Source organism: Melopsittacus undulatus, chromosome 6 (genome assembly GCF_012275295.1).
Source record: "Melopsittacus undulatus isolate bMelUnd1 chromosome 6, bMelUnd1.mat.Z, whole genome shotgun sequence".
NCBI lineage: Eukaryota > Metazoa > Chordata > Aves > Psittaciformes > Psittaculidae > Melopsittacus > Melopsittacus undulatus.
This window is the reverse complement of record NC_047532.1, coordinates 50,802,888-50,823,560: the sequence shown is the minus strand read 5'-3', so window position 1 is coordinate 50,823,560 and position 20,673 is coordinate 50,802,888. Positions and strand designations below refer to the sequence as shown.

At 40.6% G+C, this 20,673-nt stretch overlaps 1 protein-coding gene across 3 annotated transcripts in view; it reads left to right on the top strand.

Annotated features, from left to right (window-relative positions):
* The first annotated feature begins 540 nt into the window (after positions 1–540).
* The window catches only part of SMG7 (SMG7 nonsense mediated mRNA decay factor), a 53,440-nt gene continuing 33,307 nt past the window's right edge, over positions 541–20,673 (top strand). For 2 of the 3 annotated variants that reach the window (XM_034064299.1, XM_034064298.1), the window contains exon 1: positions 542–657. In XM_034064299.1, the coding sequence (XP_033920190.1) occupies positions 629–657 (29 nt within the window). In that variant the 5' untranslated portion in view covers positions 542–628. Of the gene's footprint in view, positions 658–20,673 lie in introns of all 3 variants that reach the window. The other variant, XM_034064301.1, reaches the window with a different exon arrangement.

Below are 20,673 nucleotides of genomic sequence, written 5' to 3'. Positions count from 1 at the left end.
CTCCCGCCTGCCAGGGCTCCGTGAAGGGGAATCTGGTAAGACGGGCTACGGCGGCGCAGGACAGGACTGCCTGCTGAGCGCCGAGACTGCGGGCCTCAGCGCCGGCGGGCGGGAAGGCGCCACAGTTGCCGTGACGACGCCCCGCTGCCCCCTCGGTTGCTATGGCAGCGGGATAGCCAATCAGCGGGCGCGGCCGCGGGTCGGCGGGGGGGAAAGCAGGGGGGAAGGGTTTGCTGGTGGCGCCGCCGGAACTGCTGGCGGGGGCGGGGCCCGGCCCGGAAGCGTGGCCGGCGCGGCGGGAGGGTCCGTGCACCTCAGCGGGGCGGCGGGGGTGCGGGTGGGTGAGTGGTGGTGGCTGTCAGAGCCTGTTGAGTCCCCTGGGGTTCCCGGGGTCGGCGCTGCTGGGGCCGACGGGGCGCAGACGGTCTCTGCCCGGCCGGAGCGCAGAGCGGGGACACCCTCGCCCCTTCCTTCCTGCCGCCCCTCCCCCGCGGCGGCAGGCCCTGCACGGGAAGATGGCGGCGGCGGCCGGAGGCGGCAGCGACCGCAGCAGCGGCGGCGGCGCGGGCGAGGCGGGCCGGCCCGGGCTGTGAGACCCGCGGCGGGACGGAGCGGCGAGCAGCGGAGGATGAGCCTGCTGTGTGCGCAGTATCTCCGGTGAGAGCCGGCCGAGAAGCGGCGGCGGGGGGGAGGTCCGCCGCCCGCTCTGAGGCAAGGCTGCGGCCAGCGGCTCTGGAGGCAGCGGGGAGCTGGAGGACGTGGTTCCGTCAGGCGTGAGGAGGCCTCACAGAGCTGGGGACTGGGGGGGATGTGACTGTGGGGAACGGGGCGGGGGGGGTGCTGCCGCCACGTTACCGAGCCCCGCATGGCTGGTGGGGACTGAGGCGGGACGGAGCCGCGTACCCATAGGCGGGCAGCCCTGGCTGCCGTATAGCTGAGAGCGGCCCGGCGCGCCGAGGGCTCCTCAGCAAGGTCATGCCGGTGCTTTAAAGCCGCGGGGAGCGCAGGGGAGCCCATGCCGGCTTCTCTGCCGGAATTCTCCAGCGTCTTTCAAGTAGGCGCTTTATAACCCACCGCTGCGGAATTACTGTGAAGTTTGATCCCAGCAGTGAAGTGAAACTTGTGCTCTCAGCCCTGTGAGGTGCTCTGGGACAATGGGAGTAAAAAGGGTTGTGTCTCATCCTTCAGCAGGTCAGCCCGGGGCCTGCTGAAGGGCCTGGCAGTTTATACAGTTGATCAGTTTCGGGGATTGTCAGCCAAAGGTTTGGGAGAGAAGGGAGTCGGCCATGGCTGTCCTTTCAAATGCTTCACTGAACAGAAATGTTCCCAAATCCCTTAAGAGCGCTAGATGCTGCATGCTGATATGAGGAAAACTTTTATAGGCTTTTGGGTGAACTTATCTTTTGGATATGAAATGTTCTTTCTTCAGTGATTTTGGAAAGGAGCATTGCGAGAAACAAATGGGTTTTCCATAGCTGTAAAATACTAAATGTTGTGTTTTCTGTGATGTGTTGCCCCTGCCCCATCCAGAGTTCCTTGTGGAAAAGGAGTAGGTATGCCAAAAGGTCATGTGCTTTCTTTCTGAAGAGTCCAGGGGTTGGGAAGGATTTCTAAGGAATGAATTCAAGGAGGTTTTTATATTTCTGAAACACTTTCTATCCAGGGTTCTGAAACACATGAGTTGTCTCCCCTTACTGATTCTCCAGATCCTCCGCTTCCTCCTCATCTTGTCTTGTATCTTTGCTTCCTTCTGGTACAGGTAGTTCAGATCCTGTCTCAAGTTTATCTTTTCAAGAAAAAAATATATTGGTTTTTTTTGGTTTTTTGTTTTTTTTTTTTGTTTTTTTTTTTTTTTTTTTCCCATAATAGCAGTAACTTGTTATTAGACAAGAGAAAAATTATTCCTGGAAGAGAAAAATTACTCTTCCAGGCTGCTTGCCTGTGCTGTCTTAAAGACTTCTTCATTCTTTCCCATTACATTATGGTAAAATCTTTTAAATGCCTTATTACTAGCTCTTCTCTACTAGTAAAAGACTTGCTTTTGTATTGTAGTATGTGTCTTAATTTTGTAACATCTTGCTTCCCCCTCTGCCCCCATGGCTACAAGTCTTTGGCTGCCTTGTTTCATTATAAGGTGGTCCGGTGGAAGTCATGCTTGTCCTGTCTCAGTCACATTGCTGCACCACTAGACGTAGCATTCTGTATTCTGCTGCACCAAGCTGGAGATACTCCTTGCCTACAAGCATGTAGACACTAATCACCTATTTCTCCTACCTTTGTTCCTCTAACACAGTAGCTTATCCTGGGCCTTTATTGCTTTTCTTCACTGCTTTTTTGTATTCTGCCTAATGTAATGGGACTGAGGCATCTAAGCCCTAATATATCACAAGTAGTGACTCCTGTGTTTGTCACCAAGAATCTTCTCCTAAAAAAAAATCTAGGGTACTCCCCCTCCCAAACTTTTGAAGCACTTTGAAGTTGGTAATCTTCACCTTCTCTCTGTAGAGCATTTGTGTTTGTTCCTTTGTATAGAAGGTAAGCTTAAGGAAGGTTTCCTTGAAATGTGTGAACTGCTTTTTATATCTCGAGTATGTATTTGTATGGTTTGATTTGCATAGAACAGAAATTGAGCTGTGTATTACTGCAGCCCAAGTTCATAAAGGGAACTGGGTATAGAGCCTCAAACTCTCAGAGCCAGTTCTGTTAGTCCTTTGCCTTAAGGAAGAGGGCATCCTTCTTACTCTAGTATTACAGGCTCAATCTGAGTGTAATGATGAAGGAATAAATGGACAAAGGTATAACGATATGCCAGGGCAGCTTAATAAAACATTGTGCCAGATTAAGATGTGGAACTGTTAGTCTCTGCTGGTCTCCATTGTCTTAAAACTGAGGAGGGACATAAGTTTTTGTGAGAAATCTTTATCTGTATTTGAAGTTTAGACAGGAGAGAGCTGAATTTCTAAGGTGACCACATACTGGTTGAATAACTAGTGAAATAATGACTCTGCAAGAATTGAGATGCTGAAAAAATGAGTAGGAAAGAAAGGACTTCTAGCTGGACTACTTTAACTCCTCCACTACTGGTCTCTTGCTTTCTATATAGATGTATATGAATTAACTGTTTTAAAATGCTGTCCTTAAAAGACTGTGCCACTTCAGTCAAAGTGTGAGAACTGAGAAGCACCTAAGACTCCTACAGAAGTCTTCCAGAAAGAACAAAGAAGGTCAGACTTCGTGTACTGAGTCATTCAAAAGTTGCAGGAGTTTTTTTTTATGTCACCTTCATGTGTTGTAAGAAAGTGTTGGGATTTTTGCTTTCTTAGTCTTATTATCGTTTGCAAGGTCACCTTTCAAGATTACTGAGTGTATTCTGTCCCATCAGTTTTGCTAGGTACTTCTTTCAGGTCATTGTTTGAGTCACTTCCCAAAGATTTGAATTGCATCTGGTCGGGTAGACCTTTCCAAAGGCCCTTTAAAAGAGCCTGTAGGAAAAAGAGGCATGGTTCATGTCTGTTCACGTGAATGTGTTTGTCTCATCTGGCTAAAAATCTGTATCCAAATCACTTATGCTGCCTTGGGAATCTACAAGTACTCCCCATAAATCAAAGTACTCTCCTGGGGCATTTGCCTTACAGTAAATGTTTTGTTTATTCTGCTAGGTACAGAAGAAGTAATTTATAAGCAAAATATCATTACTGATACGATTTCTAGGATAATACCACAGAAACTTCCAAACACATCCTTTTTATAAGACAGTACCAAGCTTCAGTCCATGTTTGCTCGCATTAAGGAAATTATGTTCATTGCCAGTTTTATATGTTCAAATTTATAATGTTCAAAAGTAGTTAACTGGGATTGAAAAGTTAAGCACTTTGGCTGCCTCAATTGCATTTCATAAAGATGTGAACTCAGTAGTTAAATGTGGCATTATTCTGGTAAATTGAGGCTTTTAGCACTCCGTAAACATAGAAGTGCTGGAATTACAGGGCTTAAACACTGCTTAGAAATTCTAGTGCTGACAAACCAGTATGTAGTTTCCTGTAGCCTTATGACGATGCTGTAACCAACTTCATTAAAGGCTTGACTGCTTTAATAATTTAAATTGTGGCTCTTTTCAAAGACTCATCAGTAGCTCCATTAACTTCTTCATCTGCCATGTCTCTCCATGGTTGCTCCTTTGTTGTCTGCCAGTCCATGATGTACCTCTTAGAGTGTTTCTTCACTGTTAATGAAGGAGGGTAGAGCAGAGGTAATTTAATGCTGCATTCTCTGCGTGTGAGCATGTTCTGGTACTGATTCCTGATCAGGATGGTGTAGAGTTGGTTTGTTGATGCTGTAAAGACAAAAAACAAGACACTGTTTGAAACTGAACCTCTCGTTTTAAGTTATGCCAATTGTCTGTCATCCTCCCACCATATCTCATGGTAGAGAGCCTGACTCTTCTCAATCCTCTTCCCGCATGTGTGCAGCTGCTGTGAAGCCCCACAGCCTTCCCTGCCCCAGGCTGACCAAGCCCCACTGCTATAGCCTCTCCTCCAGCCCAATATGCAAGTGCTCCAGCCTGGGCTGCCCTGAGGAACCCTACTGACCTTGCTGCAGTTGTTGCACATCTTTCTTGATTTATCTTGGTATCTGAACAAGACCAGTCAGTCTTGGAAAGTATTCCCTCCATCTTTTTTATATTCTGAAATTATTAATGCTACTCTCATACATTGTTTACTCTTGAATTAATTTTAAACAGGGGAGGAGTAGTTGAGAGATCAAATACTGCATTGGACTTTCAGAAGGTGCCTTGTAGCACAGTGTTTTCTTTGGGGGAACATAAAAGGAAAGTGTCTCCTCTTATTTTGTCCTCCTCCCTCTTTTCCATACAAGGTGTTTTTAGCATTTGTTAACTAGAATTGCTGCTAATATTTAGTATGAGCAATACTTACTCTTTTTTTAAGAGTGAAGGTAATGATTTTAAAAGGCAGATAAGATTGATGATTACTTCTTACTACTGGTCAACAAGCTTTTTGTGGTGAGCTATGAAGTAAAAAATAAAAAATTAAGGAGGTGTCAGGCAACTTTCCTCTGAGCTTTCTGCTGAAGGAAATTATTCTTGCTGAGAGCCCCAGGGCACGAACCTTGGGCCTCTGGGCAGCTGTTCTTGCTCCCTTCTTTTGTCATAGGGATTTGTATTATTGAACATCCTCCTGCCACCCATGGGTAACTTGTGCTAAAGTCACAAGTTGTCTGGGTGTAGAGTCATAGCTCTGGTATTTTTTTCATGTCTAGATTCCTAAGTAAGCAAGGCTTGTGCAAATGTACTGCTTACTACCTTTTTTCTTCCCTTTCTCGAGTGGCTTTAACAAAATTTAGTGGTCTTCTGTAGAGGATTAGAAGTTTCAAAGTTTATGGTCACCATTAACTTTATCAAAGTTAGCTGGATAGAAGAGTGATCCAAATGAGCCTGTCTGTTAAAAGAGAAGTAAGTAGAGCTCAACCAGTGTAAATTACCATGTGCAGAGCTTCATGGCAGCCATGGCATGTGCTTCTCTGTGTGTGGAGTTTGAATTTGCTCTTCTGTATGGAGTAAATAGTGAGGATTTGAATGCATGCACAGTTTAGCATATGGTGGGCACATTTTTCTGCTGGAGGGACTGGCAGGAAGGTGACTGTGTATGAATGTGTGCCAGAGGGAAGTGGGCTGCAATAATCAGAGAACTTGACCCTACTTGTTTAGTACTTGGCAAAAGCTTGGCCATATAAGCAAAGGGCATGTTTTAAACTTGAACAGCTCCTGACAGAAACTTCTTGCTCTTTCTCTCGCCCTCAGCCCTGCTTTGACAGCAAAAGTTTATGGCCAAGTCTTCAGTGAACTGGACTAGGGAATTATGCTAGGTTAAAACTGCTCTTGTTTTGGTTTTGACCCACAGTTTTCCCTGAGTAATCAGTTATCAGACATATGCAGAGAAAAGGGGTGAGGTTGTGTGCCACAGGAGTAAGGCCCTAATAATAAAGTCAGGGTGGGATTGGTTCTTCTAGTGATAGTGCTCATTATCATTAAAGTGCTCACTAATCCATAAAACTAGTAAATAATGCCCCATTTCCTATAGTGGTAGCTATATATGGAATATAAATATATACTATTATATATATGTAGAATATAACTGGTATCACTGTCACTAATAGTACCCCTGTTTTCAGTCTGGGCTGAGCGTCTTCCCCTTTTCTTTCTTGCTGCAGAATACAGCTTACAGTTTCTTTATGCTGTGTTTGAGGTTACTTACAAAACTGTTCCAGTGACCTAGAAGTGCAGGTTAGTGTAAGTAAAGCTACAGCTGTATTTATTTATTTATTTTTGATGGAAGTGATTGTTCTTGTAGCAATTAGCTCTTGTTCTAGCTTGCATATTCCTAAGTTGTTTGATCTTTATTGAAGAGAAGAAGGTTCTGTTGTGGCACTGAAACCAGGTGATGCTTATCTGAAGTTTTGATGGGGCACTTAAGCTGTACCAAAGCATTTTGAAAAGGCTGCCCCCTTCCTTGGATATGGAGGTGTTTTTTTTTTACTTTGGTATGTTTCTTCGTTTCACTGCATGGTAAGAAGATATGTTTGCTTAGTGAATGCTTAGCTATTTTATTGAAGTACTCAATATAAAGTATATCATAATATTCAAGCTACTTGTAAAATCATCTATTCTAAGAGTGCATCTTCCACATAGCAGTTTCATAACAAGTAACCCTAGCCTGCTACAATGAGATGTTTTGCCTCTGAATAAACTGGACACTGAATTGTAACACTAACTTTGACATTAAGCAACGTAAAACTTTATTTAAATCAATCTATGGAACATGAAGCTGCCCTGCTTTTCAATGTACCACATTGGCTATTGCATGCATTTTCAGATATCTTGGTGCTTCCCACTTGAGAAGGAAAGGCTGGCTGAAGTAATTGCTCAGGGCTGCTTGGGTTGATGGTAGAAGACAGTGACTTGATAGATAGATGCCTTGGCATCTTTACTGTTCTGCTCAGCCAGCAAAAATCAGAGAAATAGTAGCAGTTCAAGTGCATGGAGACTGGGGAAGGAAGAAAGGATAGTTTGCTGCAGTGCCTGGTTTTGCTGGGAACTGTAGAGTTTTAAGGATCTTTCATTACTGCCGTTGAATCTTCATAACAGCAATCAGAGATTCACTAGTAGAAACACACTCTTAGTGTAAGGAATGGTGGAAAAACAGTTAAGGAATGCAGCTGTAATGTATAAGGAGTATAAGTGGGCAGACATTAGTTACTGCTTTTGTTACTTTGAACTTGAGGCTTGTCCTCATCTCACTTGAAAACTGGACAGCTGCTATCAAGCAGGAGGGGAGTGAAACCACAGATTTGTTTCCTTAAAATCATTAGCAGAATTGCATACTTTGGTCCTGTACTATTTAATGTATTACTAGGGAAGGTCATAGATCTCACTGGTGATTTGTAAAACATACGATTTCATATGCTTAGGGAGGGCTGTGGCATCTTAACTCTATTCCTCCATCTTACTGTAGTGAAAAGAATAGAGAACTAGCAATGTTTGTTGTGAAGTGACATGAGGAAATGTGGAGCTGACTCATGGGCCATAATTTCACACAGGAGGGGGAGGGCGAGGGCTGGTGGTATTTGTTTTATATGTGCCCCTTCAGAACTCATGTTGTTGCATGCAGTATCTCATTGAACATAGCTTTACAGTTGTACTGGCTTTATCACCACCTTCCGCTTGTGCAGCCATGCTTAGAATCCTGCCTTTAGGCCCAGTTTCAAGACTTGTCTGACCACTGCTTTTTTTTTTCCCCATTTGAATTTAAGAACTTCTGATCATAAGCTTGGGGACTTCATAGGCAACCAAATGTGGGGGAAATGAATTAAGCAGTGTTCTGATATTGTGTATTCCTCCAAGTTAAATCAGCAGCTACCTGTTCAGATCAATGTAATGCTGTGAGTTGGGATAGAGTAAGAGCCTTTTGAGTAACATTAGGTCTGCTTTCTCTTCTTTCTCTATTTCAGTAAGACTTTTCTCTGATTATTCACACTGGCTTCTGCACTCAAGGGATTATCATAAGGAACAAGAAGGCCGAGGAGTCTCTTGGGATTGTTACACAGCTGTGGGCAACAGACTGAATTTCACTGATGGGACTCAAATCAGAGATACCCTTGAGGTACTTCGGAGTCCTGCTGGAGTTAATTTTCTCTTCCACTTTTAGGGAAAAGAAGTGTATTTTTTTCTGAAAGTGCTTAATGATGTTTTGAATACATGGGAGTCTATTTCTCATACTTCATTGTCTGTGGCATTGAAAGTATCCTCTAGTGCTCAGCCCTATTGAACAGTTTTCTGCTGCATTTAATATTGATATATGTGAGCTAATTTTTATTTTCTTTCCTCCCACCCTCTGAAGTATTGTCTGTTTTGAGTCTGGGCCCCACTTGTCATATGACTAAATTATCTCAGAGAGCTGCTCTGTAGTTGTTGGGAAATCAGAAATTAATACTGAATGTATTTCCAGTGAAACCTTTAAGATTGATTCTGCCAAATGAATGCAGGGAAAATTTCTTTAATTATTCTAAAAAAACTTAGGCAGAAATTAGGCCTATTGTATAGATGCAGTAAAACATCTTTTGGGCATAGAGAGTCTTTATTCAAGACTTACTTGGTGTTTCTTGGTGCCTTGATTTAATGAGGCTTTGCTAGTTCCCATTTCATCAGTCTACAGCAAAGGGAAGTTTGTTTGGAGCCAGCCTGCTCCAGGACCTCGTGGACTCCCCAGTGATCTGTGTTGTGTTCTTTATCACAGTTTAACTTCCCTGTAGGTGATGTCAGGAATAGAAAGAAATTCAGTTTTGATGAATTCATTGGTAAGGCCATTTCCCCCCTTTTTGTTTTATGCTAATCCTATAAATTCTGTTGCTGTATTTTCTGTTGCAATTAAAGTCTCCTGGTATTTGCTTTGCTAAGTCCTGTCTTGGGTCTCACCATGATTTGAAGAAAGTACATGGATATTGCGATGTGTCAAACAGCTGCAACTGTGCGATAATCTTTCTTTTTTTAAACAAGGGTTTCCTAAAGCCAGCAAAGAACCTTTGACAGACTTCAGTTCCTTCTGCAGTCAGTATGTGTTTTGACAGTGCCTTTGAGCGTGCGTGCTCTTAATTTAAGATACATTAAGAGGGGTCTTTTAGGATAGTTTTTCAAGACTAGCCTAATAATAACCAAAAATAGAAATGCTAACCATCTGTACCTATGAAGAGGGGGGGAAAAGAAGAATGGGACAAAACTTTGTATAGATGCTATTGTCTTTCTTGAAGTAGTGTAAATCCTTGCTGAGAACAGTGCTGTGACAAAACTTCTGAGCATAGAGGCTTTATCTAGCCAGCTGCTCCCTGGAAAAAGCTGATCTACTTGTGGATCTGGTTTTTGTGAGTAGCAGTAAAAATAGTATCCAAAAGATTTAAGCCACATTTTAAATTAAAACCCCCAAACTGACAAGAGTGTATAAAGCATGAAAACTGGGCAGCTCTTAAAACACCAACATTCAGCTGCTGTTACTAGTAAAATAAAGGAAATATTATTTTGACATGAAGAAAAAGGTGAGATTTCTATATGGGTTAATGGTTGTAAATTGAATTATTAAAAGACCCAGAGTAAACTTGCAATAAAATCTAGAAAGCATTTCAGTTTGTCTTAATACCATCAGTTTGCATAAAGTTGAACATACATGAAGCTTTTTAACTAGAAAAGAAGTCATAAATTCAACATTCATTTGAATTAATGGGCCTTAATTTAGGAGCATGTTGCATAGATTATGATAGGGCATAAACATCTCGCAATTTTCCACCAGTTTGAACATACCCTGAATATTTAATTTTAGTGTTTTATTTATTTGGAGGTGAACTCTGGGAATTATGGTCTTGGGGCAGAGACAGTTGTAGGGGATTATGGCTTACTGGGTGCACAGTCCAGCTTATCTGCAGTACTCCTGGTTTTGATATCAAAGACTAAAATAACCTCTAAAGCTTTAAACTATCTGGAAAGATATCTTCAGTATGTTTCTAATAAAGGCGTCAAATGCTTGCTGATGCTGCTTGTTCAACTACAGACTATTTTGGTAGATTTTGTCATAGATGGCTAGGCAGAAGTGAACATTAAAGAGATGATATGACTACATTATGTAATGTTAGAGGTAGACATAATTTTGGGATACTCTCAAAATCAGGTAAAATTCTGTGGACTTTGTGTTAAAGATGGTTATAAAAGGTACATTTTGTCATGTATAACTGATTCTTTTCATTCTTGAAATAATTCTGAGAACTGCAAAACTAGAAATTTCTGTGTTGGTGTATTAAGTGATGTGGCCAAAGAGTGTCCTAAAGACCCAGGAATCTTTAGGACTGAGAGATCAGAAAGACATGAAGATCTTTGGGATCTTCATTAGAGTCTTAAAGGACTCTGTTGCAGGAGATTTTATCTGTGCGGTCAACAATCCTATTAAATATACATATTTCAGATTTTGCGGGGAGAGCAGTGTGATTCACTTAAGTCTCCATGCTTTGTTGTCAAATGCTGAAAAATAATGCCAAAATTATTCTAAAATTTGTTTTGGATGTGCTGATGTACTATACAAAACAATTGATCATGAGATCCAGGCTTTTGTTGCTAAGTGAAATGCCAGGGCTGAGTTGGCTTGTGCAACCTGAGTAACACAGAAGTGTTGAGTTAGTAACCAGTAGTTGTGTAGTCACACTGTGTATCTTTTTCACTGTCATCCCTTCTTGCTTAATATGCAGCAAAGGTTCAGAAAGTGTCTTCTTGGTCTGAGTGAGGACCGTCCCTGCTGTAACCTTTTGAGGTCCTTTCAAGTCTCAAGATTTGAACTTCAGGCTGGATGTGTTAGTCAATTGCTATGGAGCCTTTTCCTCATCCATTGCAGAAGTCAAAATGAGTGTAACAAATTCTGATTGAAAGGGAGACTGCAGCATGGAAAATGGCATGCAGATTTTTGTTTCTACAGAGTTTCGTAAAGATCTTCTAAACCCCCCAAATTTTTCTATGCATGATTTATAAAGCAGATAGTGATTTGTAGTTGGCTAAACATCATGTAACCTTTTCTAGACAGAACTGGAAAGGACTCTGTACAAAGTGTCAAAATTTAAATTTGAAATGAAATTGTTTTTATAAAAACATTTAATTACCCAAAGCAGGATTAACCTTGGAAGTTATGAATTTGCTCAGCTGTTTGCTCCTAACAAAGTCATTAGCTTGTAACATGGAAAGGTAGGTTACTGGTTAACTGGCAGTACCTGGGAGTGTTCCACAGGGCAATGGCAGTGGTGGCTCCTTGTTGAGACAGTTTGGACCTGCTGTAGGCATTGCTGCAGAGGTCAGCTGGACTTGGCCTAGTGATCTGTACCACTTCAGCCAGGCTGGTTTTCCTCCAGATCCATTTGTGTTCAACAGGGCTCAGAAGCTTCAAGTTGCACCCTTCCTAGAGAGAGAGGCAGGTCTTGTAGTAGCGTTTCCATGCTGCTTTACTCCTTCTGAACTGATAAAATTTGCTGGATCTGAGCTGGTTGGATTGCTCATAGGTTTCTCCTTCAGCTGAACACAGACAAGAGAGTAACTTTACATATTCCAGGAATACATGTGTTTTGATGGTGGACACTTGTGTATTGTAATTGACTGCCCATCTTGATGAGCCACTCCTGAACTGAGGAGAACCACAGCAGGGGACTTGAGATAGTCAAGTGATGCAGCACTCCTTCTCTATAGTAAATATTGCTGTCTGTGTGTCAGAATTTAGTGATCATGCTATTTTTAATTTTATTTCTCCCTTAGAAGTGACTGAATTTGATAGAGCTGCATTGAACTTGTGGTTTCCACCTCTTTGTTACTTCCATATTTTTTGTGGGAAATAATTATTCAAATATTCTCTAGCTGAAAAGTAAGTATGTTTCAGAACAGTGTTGCCTGTATTTCTGATAGAGAATGGGGAGCAGCTAATGAAATTCCTGTAAACTATTGCCAATGATGCATTGAGTACCCATTTAATTATCGTAAGTGGACTGTATAATTCTCCCTGACTGGTGTTCAGCCTTCATACCATTGCTCTGCTTTCAGAGTATGGCTTGCATTTAGTTTCATGGTGGAGAATTGAAAATAATTTCTAAGATGCAGTTTGCCATTAGGATCATACTCAGATTTAATCTGAGTGTTACTTTATTTTTGCCACCTCTTGGTCTTGTTCTATCTGCCACTTAGCAGGGAAGACAATAACTGACTCCTTTTTAATGGTCATTACCTCCTGTATCAATGTGACTCATTCTCAGCCTTACTGAGCATAAGGATCAGTGATTGCTACTCAGCAAGGAGGAATGTCAGAGGCTGGGATTGAAAGGATGGGAGTCCACAGAAAACACTGAAAATCAACAAGGTATATTGGTTTTAAATCCCAGTTTATTAGTGAAGGCTAGAGACAACAGGAAACTGCTACAGCTGAAAGTCAGGATTTAGAGGTGTGCAGGTATTACCCTCTTCATGCAAAGTGAGGTGGACTTCCCAGGGGAAAATGTGTCACCTTTGTAACTATCTCCTAACTGTGAGTGCTCAGCACTCCAGCTCCACAGGTGGGTGAGAGGGAATATTTTATCCATCTTGCAAAAGTGTGTCACTAAATTGACTGTGTAATTACTGGCCTTTGAAATGAATACTGTATACTTGCCTGGGAGATCTCACACAGTGTCCAGGGAGGGTTAGCATCTGCTACCTAACCTTGGCTGATACGCCTTCTGCAAGGCTGACTTAAATAGCGTAACTTTCTGAAACTAATTTCATTATGTCCATTTGAAGATGATCTTTCATGCTCAGATTTCTGCATTTTCCATAATTCTGGACATGATTTTCATAATGCAGAAGCTATTAAAAAATTAAATAATGATCATTTATTTTAGCATTTGTTGTCTGCAGTTTCCAGCCCTTGACACAGGTGAAATTTTTACCAAGTCATGAACTGTAATGTAACAAATGAGTACTGGTGTTACTATGTATTTATTACGACTGAAACCTGATACTGTGTGCGCTCAAATCAGGGTGGATTTGAAAGAGTAAAAGATAGTGGTACTACAGGGGCATAATTTGTTGTTTGTAGGTTTTTGTTTTTTTCCTTTTTTGTTTTGCCCTTTTTTTTGTTTGTTTGTTTTTGCTCAGAAAGTAATTCTGTTGCTTTTCCTTGCTCAATCTAAAAACCTGGTGGGAATTACCATGGGAAGTAAGGTAGTTCAGCTGTAGACCTCTCACATCCTGCTTGGCACTGTAGTCATAAGACCCAATAACCCTTCTGTGTGCTTACCAGAAGTTACTTGTGGGTAGTGAGTGAGCAGAGCTGTCTGCTTTTTCTCTGAGATCTTTTTAAAGGAGTGGATTGCTAATGTTCTGAGTAGATTGGAAGGCGATTCTGAAGAAGTTTTGTGTCCTCACACCTTTATGATTGCTCTAGTTTTAAAAAATGAGCTTGTCCAACAGATAGTAGAAAGATTAAGGAAATAGGTAATGTATTCTATCTTGAAGCTTTTGCCTTTGACTTGTTCTCAGGTCAACTGCAAAGCTGATGCACTGTTGGTCACTGCAGTACATGTGTTACTCTATGGATGCTGATAAGCAGAGTATTCTATAAGAGCATTTGTTTGTTGACTGTTATTAGGATCTTTCTTTTAAAGGTATTCTTCAACATATAAAAGGTAGTCATGTTGTGATTTACTACGCATCATTAATTATCCATTTATTATTTCCTGAGCATGCCTTATTTTTTAATAGTTATTAATACTTTATTAATTTTGTTTTGGTTTGTTTTTGTTTAATCCTTTGTTAAGTAACTCTTAATTTTTCTATACTGAAAACACTGTCAGGGTTACCTGTGGAGCTACATGGTCAGCTTCTGGAAGGTAAAGAACGTAAAGGTGAATGGAGTTTTTGTGCTTTTCTTTCATGAGCAACATCCATATAGACATTAGTTTTCTCCCTTACAGCTCCAGTAAAATTCCAAGTAACTAGTACGTCAAGATGGAAAGTTAGAGAACACTTTAGTCAAGATTTTCAAAATACAAAACAGTGACTATGAAAAGTGCAGAGCTTTCCTGAGCTAGTCTTAACCCTGTACATTTATTCTAATCTATTTTTGTTTGAATTTAAATGTATTAGGTATTTAAAGTTTACTCTCCTAACTTAAATTTTATAACTCCGTGGAATAGACACAGGCATATTGTTGATTCTGAATGACTGCCTGTGAGGCATTTAACTCAGGTTTGCAACACTGCTCTTCTAACAAGGCTCAGACTTGCTCCTGTGCTTGACATGAGTTCTAGGCTACACTAAGAGGGAGAGCAGGGACTTGGGTGGAGACAGTTGAATGCCGATCAGGGTAGGAGCCTTGTATTTCCTTTCATGTAGATTAACCTGGAGAGTAAGCATATCTAAAATTCCCTAGGGATAATTTTTGTCTGTTGGACACATTGTTTTCTAAAAATATGGAGATAAAGGAACTGACTTACGTGAAACTGAAGGAAAAAAAGAAATGTTTGAATGCAGCTGACTGCAAGCGTACTTTTACTCTTCTCCATGGAGGAAGATGATCAGAACTGACAATACTTGGGAAGAGTTGGTTTTGGTGGTTGTTTTTTGAAGGTGATTATTATAACTTGCTTCTGATAGAGCCAGGACTAGGAGAAAGGGGAAAGATGGGGTTAAAAAAAATGAAAAAAAAAAAATCCTATTCTGTATCACCACTTCTCACCGTCACACCATTCCCTGTGGAGAGAGTTTGTATTCAGGTAGTGATTGTTTTGCTTTAGCATCTTCTTGCAGAGGAGTTTTTTCTTTTTACTTGCAATTTTACACTGATGCTGAATTAATTGTGTGGCTTTGATCTATGGCTGCAAGATACCTGGTAAAGTCACTGGTAGAAGAAATTAGCTCTACCCTGTTTTCAGCTGCCTGTTACAGGAATAGTAAGCTTTAAACTAGTTAGCACTTAAAATTGACAATAAGGTTGTACTATTGGAGGTATCTTTTGTTGCTGTATCTGTGAAGAATGTCCTTTCAGTGTAAAAGGCACATTTAGCATTTAACTCTATGACTTAAGGCCTGAAGATCTCTTGCTAGGTCAGTGAGAGCTGACATCACCAAAACCTGCCTGCTCCCAATGCAAGTGATTTCAGTACTTTATAAAAACTATAGTCATTTAAATTAGGTAGCAGCTCTTGCAAATTCGGAACATTAGAAACTTCTTCCATAAAGATAAAGATATGTAAAAAATCCTTGTTAAACAGTATATATCTGATACACAAGTAGGTAAGGTCTTTATACAAATAAGTAAAATATATATTGGACTCCCTATACTACTGCAAAATCTTGAGTGCACCCAGTTACCCTTTCAGGAAAAGATATGTGAGGCTGTAACTGGAGCTGCTGTCTGAAGTCTGATATATTTAGGTGATGTTAATAGGTAAAGGAATATCAAAGATGAAATTTATCCACAAATTCCCTGCTACTGTTATTCAGGTACAAAAACCTGAGTTTGTCTTTAATCCTAATATTGCTGTACAATATTTCCTTTTGACAGGTCATAGAGATACAGTTGCTGTCTACAAAATAGTTCTCAAAAGTCAGTTATTTCTGTATCTTTCAAAATCCAACCTTTAGCAAAGCATAACAGCTGTAAAGGATTAGTGCCCAGTGAGTCTCTAAAAACTGCTAATAAAGCTTTATATTTTAGCAGGTGTCAGTAGTTATTCTTAGGAATGGAAGAATGCTTATTTCCCGTAAAACTGTCAATCAGTAAATAATTTTGCTCATCACTGAACTTGAGATGTGAGTGCTGGAGTCTTGGATACAGTGTTTAGGGGCTTCTGAGCCACCCAACTCTCCCCTAAATCTGCTGTAAAACATTAAGTGCCCATGCTGATAGTGTTTTCTACATCTTCCCCTGCCCTGAATTGACACAGGCATGCTTTAAGACAAACAAAATAACACCCAAACCACTCCAGAACACTGAAGTATTAAGCCATTAGAAATTTTTGTTGAAGTTAACTACTATTTTGAGAAAAATCTAAAATAGTAGTTGCTGGGTATTGCTTTGGAGTTCCTTCTAGGTATGAGCCTTGCCTTGTATTGGAATAATTAAAATAGAATAATAATTTTAAGTATAGGAAGTGTTGATTTTCCTTTTAGTATGCTAGCATAGAAAATATACTTTCCCAACCCAAAAAGAAAGATTTCCTACATTTATTCTATACACATCCTGCATCTTTTTCTCTTTCAAAAAAAGGAAAATTTTCTGGTAGTGTGCTTGGTGAGCTCTCTGATCAGTCATCTCCTGCTAAGACTTGCCAGGCTGCAGGCACTTTTTGTTATACAATTTCTGCATGTACCTCCAGGAAACAGAAGTGCAGGAAGTTCCTGCCTGGAGTGAAACTACCCTGACCTGACCATTTAATATGTTTTTTTTTTTTAGTTTGTAGAGTATTCACAGAACAAGTGATTGCATTCTGGTTGCTTTTATAAGCCCAGTTGCCTGGACTCATTACCCATTTTAGTGCTGTAAATCCTCAATTCCTTATCTGGAGTTTTGTGTTACTGAGATTGGATAAGGGAACTGATACAGATGCTGATTCTTCAGGGCTGCTAGGGGAAAACCAAGTGAAGTTTTCCTTTAGGCATGGTAGAAAGCAGAGTGTCCTCGTTTTGTGTTGGGGATTTTGGTGGCGGTGGTGTTTTTTTGGGTGTTGGGTTTGTAGTGTTATGTGGTGGTTTGTTTTGGTTTTGTTTGTTTGGGTTTTTTTTTTTTTTGCATGTGGGTATTTTTTGGGGTTTTTTTTGGGTTTTTGTTTGGTTGGTTGTTTGGTTGTTTTTTGTTTTGCTTTTGTTTTGTGTGAGGTCTGGATTTTTTCCACAGCTTTTATTGAACTTGTTGTGCCATGGCAGATTGTGCCTGGCTTATCCTTGCTATGTAAATACAAGGAGTGTGGTGTAAGTGACACTTGACTTTGACCTGTTGGACTTGCAGAAATAGTGGGTGTTAGCTGGGTAACACAAGACTGCTGCTTTAAAAACTTGGGCTTAATTTTGTTTGCTTTTCTATGCTTGATCATGAGCCTTGTTAACAAAATTGCTTCTGTAGAACTAACATTGCCCTCTTACAAAGGCAGCTGGGTGTGCTGTGGGCAGCAGAGGGGCCTTAAGCTGGAGTTTCAGAAAAAACTTCTGGACTATCGGTGAGCGATAGAATAGTTAACCAGTGATGTTAGATGATCTTTCTCTGTAGGATTTTAAAAGCAAATTGAACAAACTTGTTCTAGTGTAAAAGGATAGGTCAGATTATATGAACTTTTGATGTACCTTTCAGTCTTTCAGTCTGAACACTTCAAAAAGTGTATGGGAGAGAAATCCCTGTATTTGAGGAGTTTCCTTTCTGTAGTGTTTACCAGCCTAAGGGGAACAACTTATTTTCTTTTTCTGCTTAGGGAAAATCAAATTGATGAAGAATGGTAAAAACTTGAAAATGGAAAAACAAAACACATCTGGCTTTTCTTTCTCTGTTAAATCTGATGGTTCATTCAGGCTAAATGTAGTGTCTGACTTCCCCTTAAAGCAGAACAGGACTTTATATACTGCCAGGTTCTTAAGAGAAGAAAGTTACCTTTGCAGTCTGTGGGTACTTAAATTTTAATATTACTTATGCCTTCAGAACTTCAAAAGAAAGTCCTGACTGATGTGGTTTAAAGTTTTGAAGCTTTTTGAAGTATTTGAATAAAAAGAAAATTCCTTTAGCTGTCAAACTCTTTCACTGAGTTGAGTGGAAGGCTTTCATTTGAGTTTCAGGTTTGATTAAAGGACAGGTCTGAATATATATTTGGTTAGGAAATTATAAAGAGTAGCTATCATGATATATCAAGATGGGACATCATCTAATAGAGATTCTTGAAATACAATTATTTTTAAACTATGGTTTGGGCTTATTTAAATTTGGATTAACAAATTCAGGGAAACTTAACTTGAAGACTGAACTGCTGCGTCCAACTGTGCAAGAATGTTCTTGAGAATATTCTTAAAATGATAAAATGTGTAACTAAGTTGTACCAGGTTTGCTGGCAGACCACATATTTTTGCACCACAATGAGTAACTGGTGCAAATGCAATATGAGGTGGAGCAAGAAAATACATGGACTAGAAGGCTTTTTAAAACATGCTTGACAGTATAAGGAGGCATTTGTACTGTCATCGACTCTTGCTGTTATCAGTGATCTACAGTTTGTGATCATTAGGAGTCTTTCAGCACCAGCCAGAGCTCTTTGTAAAGTATGTTCAGGGAACAGGCAATGCATATTTTTTCTTCAAAATGCTAATATTTTGCCATTGATGCAGAGCAGGTTTGGTACCCAGGCTGTCTTCTCTTATCCTGGGTTAGCCATGGTTGATGCAGCTGTTTTAAATGGAAGTTGGTTTTAGGTGGAAATGAGAAACAGAGCATGCTAATGTTGGACATACTTTACCAATTCCTGTGGCCTCTAGGAAGCACTGAAATAACTTATACTAAGGGAATTTTTAATTAAATGTATATAAGTGATAATCCCCTTAGTGTAGCTTGTTGCAGACTTATAAAAGGAAGTTTGCTTTATAGCTGGTGAAGAGATTGTGACTAAAGGCTCTCATTCTGTAAGCCGCCCATGAGTATTCCCTTGCAAAACAGGTGTTCCAAAAAAGCCCCTAAACATCTTGGTAAAAGTTCAGGTCCATCCATATTGTTAGGGCTGTGTGTTTACAGAGCATCTGTCAGCAGTTGCACTGATGAAGATGTTGAGGCTTCATCTAAATTCTCCAGGTAGCAGCTAGTCAAAGCTTTGAAGAAGACTTTTCTAGTGGTGCTGTCTGTATTTCCCCCTTTAAAGATTAACATAGTGGAAGGTAGTTCCACACAAGTAATTTTCAGAGAAGCAGTTCTTGGCTTTTAAAGGGCAGAGTCTTTTTGCCTGGAGGGAGAATTTTGGGCTTGTGTTTGCTGGAGCAGTACCTCATGTCCTGCTTATTCTGAGCCTCTTGGTAGGATTCAAGGCTTTGGCAATGCAGATCGTGTTCTTGGCTCAAAGGATTTTGCACAACTGGCAGATATTTTAAGTGTGAGGCAAACTGTACTAACTTGGCTGGCTGCTCAAAAAAGGGAGATTTCAGCACCTGAGCAAGTCAACTTTTCCTTCTGAGCAGTGGCATTTCTAGCTGCCAAGTCACAGCATTGCAGAATTGGCCCAGGTTTGTGCTTGACTAGACTTGCAGGTCAGCGTCCTACAGGCTTCCAATGTGCATCATGCAGAGAAGATTGCTGTCCTTTGTTGGCTCTTCTTTGCTGTGTGGGGGAAAAGATCTGCTCTTTCCCATCCTGCCACCTGTAGCAGTGGGTAGGGGGCATTGCTTAGGCGCCTTTCATTATCTCCACGTGGATGAAGCAGAAATATTTCTTGGGCTTTCAGCTTTCTTGTGACACAATATCTAAGTCTTTCCATGTTTTTGTATCAGTAATTATAGGTTATCTCTTGTACTGTTCCCTATTGTTAGGAGTTGGAAAAAGAAATTGTAACACCTTCTTGAAAGAAGTATACAAAAAGAAGTTATCTTAAGTAGGTTAAGTTTGTGAAGCAGGTGAATAATGTACAGATTTACTTCTGGCAACAGTTAAGATCTTAATTAAAGCTCTTGGAGAGTCCCACTGCTTCTTGGATGGTTCACTGTGGTGACTATGCTCACTATGGTGAGTTACTTTAGATAATTATTGCTTTTAATAAAAGAAAATTTTTGAAGGTATTTGCCAGTATATATCTTCCTGGTGAAATGATGACACTATTACGACATCTTTTAATCCTGATGTAGGTCTCAAGACCTTCCCTGTAACTTGTGGCCAGTAGATAGAACCCAGAACAACCTGAAAAACTATTTTTATAATCACGACAACTTCACATTGGCAAAAAAAAGTAGATGCTTCTTTCTGAAGCCTCTAGGGATTAGGTAGTGCTTTTTCCTGGCTCTCCATTCTTTCCCAAGCTGGCATCTGACTTTTATGTTAGTCACAGTGCAACTTCCATCTTTTTGCTGAGGGAGGCAGGTGGAAGTGGGTATTTCATATACTAGGAGAATTCTATGTCTGGTATGGAAAGCTTACACTCTTTGCAAACATATGTAAACATTTAAATGTAGCTGAAGGAAGGGGATATATTCCAAAACCCAGCCAAACCAGGCAGCCTTGTGCCCCTTCTGCCTCTGCCTGCCCTGTGTTAATTCTGTGTTGGTCAAACAGGCCAGCAGTGCTGCCCCTTCAGTTTCTATGTACCGCTGGTGCAGTGCTTAACCGTAGCATCTCGATTGCCTGCTCCATACAGACATTGATGATCATTTGTAAATATTTTTGGGGGGCTGTGTCCTGGTTTTCCTCTATTTGAGAAACTATTTGCCAGCCTCTACCAGCAGTGGGGATTTGTAGAGGATGTTCAGCAGAGAATTGATAGATGATCTGTGGTTGCCATCCTTTCTGTATGTTCTGTATGGTGGTTGTAGAAACCTGATCAAACTATGATTTTAGGGAGGCAGCTCAATGAAAGAGAGGTAATTGAGAAAGACATAGT